The sequence below is a fragment of the Carcharodon carcharias genome, chromosome 6, assembly GCF_017639515.1.
Source record: "Carcharodon carcharias isolate sCarCar2 chromosome 6, sCarCar2.pri, whole genome shotgun sequence".
Lineage (NCBI taxonomy): Eukaryota > Metazoa > Chordata > Chondrichthyes > Lamniformes > Lamnidae > Carcharodon > Carcharodon carcharias.
Window position 1 is genome coordinate 34,016,791 of NC_054472.1, and position 10,951 is coordinate 34,027,741.

The following is a 10,951-nucleotide window of genomic DNA, read 5'->3' on the forward strand; positions in this document are numbered from 1 at the left end:
TGATGATCCTTTTAAAGTAGTGCCGGTTGTAGGATCCTTCCTTCAGCTGAATGCATGATCAGCTGTACAAGATTAAGAGGGGCATTAGCTAGAGCATTGGCCTCAAAAAATGCAGCGTTGGTGTCAAATCAGCATTATACACTGACAGATATCACAATCTGTCCACTCTACATACTATCAGCACATGTTCCCTGTCTCTACACTAATATTATACATAAGATGGCATCTGGTGTGGTGAGTTCCAAAAGTATGCTCCATGGATACCTTTGAGGAACTAAAATGTAGTGCCAAAAATAGTGCTGCTATGCAACATACTTTTGTGATCTTTCTATCTGCCCACTGTTACTTGTAAAAGATGAGCCCTCCTTCTGCTAGCCTCTTCCTCAGCACCTTCAAAAAGTGGGGTGCCCTTTCAGTATATTTTCTGTCTGGTGTTCAGAATGAAGCTGAATGCAGTTGCAGTCCAGTTCCCCTTTAAGAGGGGCTGCCTGCCTTGAACTTATGTCAATGGCATCAACTGCAGTAACTTACATTTATATATCACCTTCAGTATAGTAAAATGCCCCAAGATTTTTCACAGAAGCATTATCAATGAAAATTTCATACTGAACTACATAATGACATCCAGTTTCCAGCCCCCTGTCAGACAGTTTTTTTTTCCTTCATTCTTTCATGAGATTTGGGCATCACTGGCAAGGCCAGCATTTTTTGCCATCCCTAATTGCCCTTGAGCTGAACACTTCAGAGGGAAGTTAAGAGTAAACCACCTATCTGTGGTTCTGGACTCATGTGTGGACAAGACCAGGTAAGGGCAGCAGATTTTGTTCCCTAGAGGACATCAGTGAATCAGATGGGTTTTTATGACAATTAATATCATGGCCACCATTACTGATACTAGTTATCAATTCCAGATTTATTAAGTGAATTTAAATTCCATGTTGGGATTTGAACACAGGCCGAGAGCATTAGACCACTAGACCAGCAAATTACCACTGTGCTGCCATCTCCCCATAATGCTAATGAAGAGCATGACTTGTACTGCCAGCTAATTTATTCCATTCTGAGCAGGCATGGGGACCAACTTAGTGCCATCTCCGAACCCACATAAACAATTATGTATTCAGAGCATGCTGACCATTTAAACAGGATTATGAATTTAAACATCATTATTTCTTTTACACAGAGCTTTAAACGCAGAGTTATTAATCTCTCACAGAACCAGCATTGCTGGTGCATGCAATCAGCTGTAGCAAATCTGTAATTTACCCATTGACACTGCAGTAAAGTTTCCCTACTTTTTTGGTGCTCCCAGCAACTATCAAGGTTAAATTTGTGAGTTAAATTTGCATTACAGATGACTACAGGTGAATTTTATTATCCAAGCACCTGATTTAAAAGAAAACATTGGCTACAAGATTTTACAGCTTGTTAAATCAAGATTCTCTTTTGATTTTCTGAATCCCTAAAAATATTATTGAAACATTTGTTCTTTCTTTCACTCTGGAAGGAATCTTTCCCACATTGTATTAGATTGGTTTAGTTTGCGAACAGATTCATTCATGCAAGTAACTTTAGCTAATGACAATCACAAATTTTTTGTCATTGACCTTAGGTCTTGTGTTTGGTAATCTTGAATCAGTAAAATGAATCTTTCTGAACAGAGGATGAAGATCTGTTATAACATTTCTTACAATACGGTAGATTTCAGTACACATGTCACACAGAGAAAGCTCTAAGTAAATTTTATACAGTAATAAATTCTACAAATAATCATGTTTTATTCATACACATTAGTATCTGGTCATGGTAAAAACAGCAGAGTCCAGTAAAATCCAATCAAAGACTAATTCTGCAAAGAGCAAATCCATCTTAAGATGCAAGATAAACACAAATGTTCCCCTACTAAGCAAGAAATCCTAATCTATTCCCTGGTCCAAAAAATGACCTCAGCAAAATAGCATATCATTAATCATCTGGTGAGCAAAGCCAGATTTTTTTTCTTGGTGCACATTATATATGATAGGTGACCTGCATCATCATCTGAAAAAACTATTTAACGCCATGCAGGGCAAATAATACAACAACAAACAAAGCTGGGAGAAATAAATGGTGAAAATAGAGATCTTCATGTAGATCATGTCAAAACAAACATACTTATTCATACCATACTGAGCATTAAAAACACTTCACATTGGGCCCTACTTTATATTTCCATGACTTTTTGTGATAAAGTAATTTCTCCTGTTTATGTTTCTTTCTCCATCTGGCTAGGCCCAGGGACATTGAGATCTGCCATAGTACTACTACTGCAAAACTTCTGAGGTCAGTTAACTAAGCACCATGTTATGGACAGGGGAGAGATGGATGATTTTCCCCTTTTTCCACTTCTTGACTGACCGAACACAGATGGAGTATCTCCGGGCAAGTTCAAATCAGCAAGTAGAACCAAGATTGTCTGCTTAAGCCAAATCTTCAAGCAGGCTTGTATTATAAGTACAGCACCCATTCAGCAGAGTTTTCACCCTTTCACCAAATAAGCCCCATCAGTACAAACCTAATACATGAAACAAATGGGTACTGTCTCTTGGAAGATGATTCAGAAGCAATATTGTATATGGATGACAAGGCTCTCAGTTCATCTGGAGTTCAGAATCAATGCCAAACATGGATAAAAGAGCTGAACTCCAGGGGTGAGGTGAGAGTCACTGCCTTTGACATCAAGGCCGCATTTGAATGAGTGTGTTATCAAGGACCCTCAGCAAAACTGGCGTCAATGGCAATCAGGGGGAAAACGACACTGGTTTGGAGTCACACCTAGCACAGAGGAAGATGGTTTTGGTGATTAGAGGGCACGCATCTCAGTCTCCAGTCATCGCTGCAGGTGTTCCTTCAGCTGCTTTATGAATGACCTTCTGTCCATCATAAGTTCAGAAGTGGAGATGTTCGTGGATTGCGCAACGTTTAGCACCATTCACGACTTCTCCGATATTGAAGCTGTTTGTGTCCATATACAGCCAAACCTGGACAACATTCAGGCTTGGGCAGATAAGTGGGAAGTTACATTCATGCCACACAAGTTCCAGGCAATGACTATCTCCAACAAGAGAGCATCTAACCATCTCCCCTTATGTTCAATGCAAATTCCATTGCGGAATCTCTAACTATTAAAATCCTGGGGTTAGCATTGGCCAGAAAATTAACTGGACCAGCCATTCTTTTAAAATTCTTCATTCATGGGATGTGGGCATCACTGGCCAAGCCAGCATTTATTGTCCACCCCTAAGTGCCCTTGAGAAGTTGGGGTGAGCTGCCTTCTTCAACTGCTGCAGTCTATGTGGTGTAGGTTTACCCTCAGTGCTGTTAGGGAGGGAGGTTCAGGATTTTTACCCAGTAACAGTGAAGGAACGGCAATTTTTTTAAGTCAGGATGGTGTGTGCCTTGGAGGGGAACTTCCAGGTGGTGGTGTTCCCATGCATCTGCTGCCCTTGTCCTTCTGGATGGAAGTGGTTATGGGTTTCAAAGGTGCTGTCTAAGGAATGTTGGTGAGTTCCTGCAGTGCATCTTGTAGATAGCACACACTGCTGCCGCTATGCATCGGTACTGGAGGGAGTGAATTTTTGTGGATGCGGTGCCAGTCAAGCGGTCTGCTTTGTCTTGGATGGTGTCAAGTGCTGTTGGAGCTGCACTCATCCAGACAAGTGGAGAGCATTCCATCACAGTCCTGACTTGTGCCTTGTAGATGGTGGACAGACTTTGGGGAGTCAGGGGGTGAGCTACTCATCATAGGATTCCTCACCTCTGATCTGGTCTTCTGGCCACAGTATTTGTATGGCTAGTCCAGTTTAGTCTCTGGTCAATTTTAACCGCCAGAATGTTGATAGTGGGGGATTCAGTGATGGTAATGCCATTGAATGTCAAGGAACAATAGTTAGGCTCTCTCTTGTTGGAGATGGTCATTGCCTGACACTTGTGTGGCATGAATGTTACTTGCCACTTGTCAGCCCAAGCCTGAATATTGTCCAGATCTTACTGCGGTTAGACATGGACTGCTTCAGTGTCTGAGGAGTCATGAATGGTGCTGAACATTGTGCAATCTTCACTTCTGCCTTTTGATGGAATGAAGGTCATTGATGAAGCAGCTGAAGATGGTTGGGCTGAGGGACTCCTGCAGTGATGTCCTGGAACTGAGATGATTGACCTCCAACAGCCATAACCATCTTCCTTTGTACTAGGTATCACTTCAACCAGCAGAGGGTTTTCCCCCCGATTCCCACTGGCCACTTTTGCTAGAGCTCCTAGATGCCACACTCAGTCAATTTCTGCCTTGATGTCAAGGGCAGTCAGTCTCACTTCATCTCTGGAGTTCAGCTCTTTTGTCCACGTTTGAACCAAGGCTGTAATGGGATCAGGAGCTGAGTGGCCCTGGCGGAACCCAAACTGGGCATCAGTGAGCAGGTTGTTGCTGAACAAATGCCGCTTGAAGATACTGTTGATGACCCCTTCCATCACTTTACTGATGATTAAGAGTAGACTGATGGGGCAGTAATTGGCTGGGTTGGATTTGTCCTGCTTTATGCGGACAGGACATACCTGGATATTTTCCATATTGGCTGGATCTCGGAGCTTAGATCTGAGCTGTTGGTTGTGCGATCGCTTAGCTCTGTCTCCTGCACACTGCTTACTCTATTTGGCATGCAAGCATTCCTGTGTTATAGCTTCACCAGGTTGACCCTTCATTTTTAGGTATGCCTGGTGTTGCTCCTGGCATGACCTCCTACACTCTTGATTGAACCAAAGTTGATCCCCTGGCTTGGTGGCAATGGTAGAGTGGGGGATATGCCGGGCCATGAGATTACAGATTGTGTTCGAGTACAATTTTACTGCTGCTAATGGCCCACAGGGCCTCATGGATGCCCTATCTTGAGTTGCTAGATCTGTTCAAAATCTATTCCACTTGGCACATTGGTAGTGCCACACACCACAATGGAGTGTATCCGCAATGTGAAGACAGGGCTTCATCTCCATAAGGACTGTGCAGTGGTCACTCCTCTCGCTGCTGTCATAGACAGGTGCATCTGCAGCATGCAGGTTGGTGAGGATAAGGACAGGTAGGTTTTTACCCCTCATGTTGATTCCCTCACCAGCTGCCACTGACCCAGTCTAGCAGCTATGTCTTTTAATAGTGTTAGCCAGTAGTGTTGCCACTGAGCCACTCTTGATGATGGACCTTGAAGTCCCCCACCCAGAGTACATTCTGCACCCTTGTCACCCTTAGTGCTTCCTCCAAGTGGTGTTCAACACAGAGGAGCATTGATTCATCTGCTGAGACTGAGGGGGTAGGTGGGATGAGGTAGATGAGGGGGTTGCAGTGGCGAGGCAGAGCATTGGTAATCAGCAGAGATTTCCTTGCCCATGTTTGGCCTGATGCATGAAACTTCATTGGGTCCAAAGTCGATGTTGCGGACTCCCAGGGCAACTCCCTCCAGACTGTATACTGCTGTGCTATCACCCCTGCTGGGTCTGTCCTGGCAGACTTTTACCGAATTTGAATTTCAAATTCCACCATCTGCCATGGTGGGACTCAAACTCAGACCATTACCATGGATCGTTGGATTATTAGGTCAGTGACAATACCACTATGCCACAGACTCCTGTGGTGACTGTGGCTTCAAAAGTAGATCAGAGGCTGTTAATTCTGAGGCAAGTGACTCATCTCCTGACTCCCCAAAGCCTGTCCACAAACTACAAAGCACAAGTCAGTAGTGTGATAGAATACTGTCTACTTGCCTGGATGAGAGCAGCTCCAACAACATTTAAGAAACTCAACACCATCCAGGACAAAGCAGGCCGCTTTGCCTTCCACATCCACTGCCTTCAACACTCACTCCCTCCACCACTGATGCATAGTGGCAGCAGTGTGTACCATCTACAAGGTGTACTGCAGCAACTCACCAAAGCTTCTTCAACAGCACCTTCCAGACCTGAGACTACCACCTGGAATGACAAAGGCACCAGATGCATGGGAACACCAAGGAAGTTCCCCATCAAGCTACACGCCATCCTGACTTGGAAATATATCGCCATTCCTTCATTATTGTTTGGTCAAAATTCTGTAACTCCCTTCCTAACAGCACTGTGGGTGAACCTATACCACATTGACTGCAGCGGTTCAAGAAGGTGGCTCACCACCACCTTCTCAAGGGCAATTAAGTTTGGGCAGTAAATGCTGGGCTAGTCAGCGATGCTGACATCCTGTGAAAGAATTTTAAAAAGCCAGAAGAAATGGGTATGGGACAATTCTCCAATATTTAATCAACTGAAATGCTGCAAGTCCAACTAGTCAATTACCTATGATTAAAAACACAATGGTTGGAAATGCTGCATTCCACACAGGTACTGACATATTGGGGGTTGGTCAGCTCAGTTGGTTAGGTTGCTGGCATATAGTTCACAATAATGCCAACAGCATGGGTTTGATTCCTGTTCTCGCTGAGGTAGAGTTGGGACTGCCCTGGTCCTGGGAGTAGAAAGTGGTGACAAATTGCCACTGCCTAAAACAGCTCAGGATGATGCATCAGCAGAAGTATGAGTCAAAGGCTTTCCTTTGGGCAGAGCACACATGATGATGAACTGACACATTACCGTGAGCCTAAGTACATTAAAGCTTTGACAATGTACAATTTAATTATAATGTTTTTAATACAAAAAAGTCACAGTTAATTAAGCCATTTTCAATCTAATCAGCCTGGGCTGATGTCACAGAGAGCTCCGGTTGGGTGGGGCGGTATTTTAAACAAAAAAAAAGATAAAAAGGTCTTCTTGGATTGCTGAGTGTGTTAAATTCTTAAAGATTATATTCCCAATGCACTCTCACCTCCAACTCGCTCATTTCCAGCTTCAGCTGAGGCAGCAAGTTGGGCAAGCAGCCTCAGGGTTGGTAGTTTAAATATCCTAATGATCCCTGCAGAGATAGATAACTTTGAAAAAGATATTTGAATTCCAGTGACCAACTGAAAAGATCACACAAGATTTCAAGTTTTAAGACTTTAACTGTAATAAGCAAACTAAAATCAACCTTGGCTAAATACTATTCAGTGGGCAACTTATTCTCCAAACTACAGGAAAGTTTCCCCATTTAACTTTTAAAATGATCAAAAATTCCCCTCCATGGTTATATTTTACTCTGTCCCTTAAGTGGACACTTCAATATCCAGGTATCAGTCCAAAGCTATTCTCAGCTCTGGATTGCTTGCTTCCTTCTTCCTTTTTTAGTCGGATAACTTCTAACCCTGAGCTAACTTTCACAGTAAGGATTGCCCTGGAGATTCCTCCCTGTAACCAAAGCTAGGCAAATCTTCCAGTCTTGTTTAAATCCTCATGAACTTGGTCTCTTCAACCTGAACATGAGCATCCACCCGCATTCTTTGTGGTGTGCAATAGAAATTGACAGCCTCTATCTTTCTGCTCTCCCTTTCTTTCTCTCGCTCTCTCTCAGATTGATCTGTCTGTGAGGTTCAGGGATATCTTAAGTAAAATCCTGTAACTTGACACTACAATGGCTTGCTATGGACTATTCCCCTCTGATAGCCCACCTCCATGGCAATATGAATCACAGGGTCTTGTATACATGTAGAAATATAATTAGCTATCCTCTAGACTTCCAACTCCATTCCATCTCAGAATTAAATAGATAGTATGAAGTATAACTGTTTATAAAATATGACATTCCTAACTTCATCCTTAGACATAAAGACTAAGGGCAGAATCTTCTGTTCTCACTGGTGGTGTGCTTGGATGCAGGAAGTGTGTGTAATTAGGCAGGATGGTAGCATACCTGAACCCTGCCAACTTCCTGCCTCCACCAGAATTAAGTTCCGGACAGAATGGCCCATGGTCGACCTTCCTGCCTCACCTCTTATTGGGACCCTTAAGTACATACGAACATACGAGTTAGGAGCAGGATTAGGCTACTCAGCCCCTCGAACCTGCTCTGCTATTCAATAAGATCATGACTGATCTGAATGTAACCTCAATGCCACATTCCTACCTACCCCGATAACCTTTCACCTCCTTGTTAATTAAGAATCTATCAAGCTCTGCATTAAAAATATTCGAAGACTTTGCTTCCAATGCCTTTTTAGGAAGAGAGTTCCAAACACTCACAACCTTCTTAGAGAAAAAAATTCTCCTCATCTCTGTCTTAAAAGAGCGACCCCTTATTTTTAAACAGTGACCCCTAGTTCTAGATTCTTCCACAAGAGGAAATATCATCTCCACACCCACCCTGTCAAGATCTCTCAGGATCTTAAAGGTTTCAATTAAGTTGCCTCTTGCTCTTCTAAATTCCAGCGGATACAAGCCTAACCTGCCCAGCCTTTCTTCATTAGACAACCCACCTGTTCCTGGTATTAGTCTAATAAACCTCTGAACTGCTTTTAATGCATGTACATCTTTCTTTAAATAAGGAGACCAGTACAGTACACAATACTCCAGAAATGATCTCATCACTGCTCTATACAACTGAAGCACAACCTCCCTATTTTTATAATCAATTCCCCTCACAATAAATGATAACATTCTATTAGTTTTCCTAATTAGCTGCTGTATTTGCAGACTAACCTTTTGTGATTCATGCACTAGGGCACCAGATTCCCCTGAATCTCAAAGATCTGCAATCTCTCACCATTTAGATAATAAGCTTTTTTATTCTTGCTGCCAAAATGAACGATTTCACATTTGCCCACAGTATACTCTGTTCACCATATCTTTGCCCACTCACTTAACCTATGTCACTTTGTAGCCTCCTTATATCCTCTTCACAATTAATTTCTTACCTACCTTTGTGTAGTCAGCAAATTTAACCACTATTCCTTTGGTCCCTTCATCCAAGTCATTTGCATAAATTGTAAAAAGCTGAGGCCCCAGCACTGATACCTGTGGCACACCACTCCTCACATCCTGCCAACTCTCTGCTTCCTGTTAGCTAGCCAATCTTCTATTCAGGCCAATATGTTATCCTGAGCTTTTGTTTTCTGCAATACCTTTGATGTGGCACTTTACTAAATGCCTTCTGGAAATCTAAGTACAGTACATCCACTGGTTCCCCTTTATCCACAGCACATATGACTCCTTCAAAGAACTCCAATAAATTGGTTAAACATGATTCCTCTTTCACGAAACCATGTTGACTCTGCCTGATTGCCTTGAATTTATCTAAGTGTCCTGCTGTAACAACTTTAATAATAGCTTCTAACATGTTCCTTAAGATAGATATTAGGCTAACTGGCCTATAGTTTCCTGCTTTCTGCCTCCCTCCCATTTTGAATAAAGGAGTTATATCTGCTATTTTCCAATCTAATGGAGCCTTCCCCGAATCTAAGAGATTTTGGAAAATTAAAACCAGTGCACAACTATTTCACTAGCCACTTCTTTCAAGACCTTAGGGTGAAGTCCATCCAAACCTGGTAATTTGTCTAGTCGCAGCCCCAACAATTTTCTCAATACCACTTCCCTTGTGATTGCAATTTTCCTGAGTTCCTCGCTCCCTTCTATTTCCTGATTTACTGCTATTTCTGGGATGTTACTTGTGTTGTCTGTAGTGAAGACCAAAGCAAAACATCTGTTTAATTCATCCACCATCTCTCTACTTTCCATTATCAATTCCTCAGATGCACTTACTATAGGACTAATGCTCACTTTGTTAAGTCTTGTCTTATTTAAATATCTATAGAAACTTTTATTATTCGCCTTTATGTTACTAGCTAGCTTTCTCTCATACTCTAATTTTTCCCTCATTATTAATCTTTTTGTTATTCTTTGCTGTTCTTTATATCCTTTCCAATCTTCTGACCTACCACCTGTCTTTGCATAATTATATGCTTTTTCTTTAAGTTTGATACTGCCTTTAACTTTGTTTTTATAATCGCAAGTGATCACATTTTATTTAATCAGATAATTCCATTGAAGTTTTTCCACAATTAATGGTGCTAACAGTACTGCTAGTTTTGCCATCATCACTGCCCAATTTCACCATCTTCTTTATGACCTCATAGCCCTCTACAGCCTTACCAAATACAACATGCTTTCCGTCCAACCATTGAGTACCTGCAGTGCATATAAAGAACTGGGATCCATTTGTATTTGGTCCAGCATTGGCCATAGGCAGGATACCAAGCCCCGTGTGTTTCAGTTCGAAATTCTCACTGACAAACTTCTCACCATAGATGGACTTCCCACCAGTGCCGTTGTTCTTTGTGAAATCACCGCCCTGGCACATGAAGCCGGGAATGGTTCTGCGGAATAGTTAACCACGGATGGTGGGCCAATTAATGACCACTTAAGGGCCTCATTCTGTCACCACTGGTATTAAGCCAGCTGCAGGTGGGCCTGTTGCCATGCATGGCAGTTAAAACTGTGCAGCCAGCTTATCACTTGAAGGTGTCCCTTGATCAAAGGTACTCAGTGCCTAATTGAAGAACTTAAAATCAGGAAGGGGGCATACTGAGAACCATCTCCTGCCATTGCTGCCAACCCCCTACACCTCTCTCCCACAACCTCCTGCAAAACAGCACTGCCCCCGTGCTCCCTCACCCAACGCCCCCTCCCCACCCGCCAACACATTACTTACCTGTGGCCGGAGTCACTCTGCCTACTTCTGTAGGTGTTTTTCTGCAGCAGCCATGTCCTCCCCTGTGGCACTGCTGAGCAGAATAGCCGCCAGACTGATTGATTGGCCAAATTTCCGTCCCCTGGGTCTTGATTCCAGGGAAGACCTAACATTGCCTGTTTGGTTTGTGGTTCGGTGGACCTTCCTGAAAAGAGACAGAGCGGGTCTCTTGCTGGCTCTCCAGCTAGCAGGCTAGACCCCAATAACCTCAACAAGATTATGTCCCAGCTACTCTGGTCATTGTTTACAGGTGTGATTATCTTGCACTTTCTTCCCAGTTAGACA

At 42.9% G+C, this 10,951-nt stretch overlaps 1 protein-coding gene across 1 annotated transcript; it reads right to left on the bottom strand.

Moving 5' to 3' along the window:
* Window positions 1–9,943: 9,943 nt before the first annotated feature.
* On the bottom strand, window positions 9,944–10,288 carry LOC121278789 (peptidyl-prolyl cis-trans isomerase A-like). The gene has a single exon (XM_041189239.1). It carries the CDS (start codon window positions 10,274–10,276, stop codon window positions 9,944–9,946), a length of 333 nt encoding a protein of 110 aa, XP_041045173.1. The 5' UTR covers window positions 10,277–10,288.
* Window positions 10,289–10,951: the final 663 nt, after the last annotated feature.

Bases quoted from the DNA above. Each gene is read 5' to 3' on its own strand.
- LOC121278789 (XM_041189239.1), bottom strand. From the start codon at position 10,276: ATGTGCCAGGGCGGTGATTTCACAAAGAACAACGGCACTGGTGGGAAG.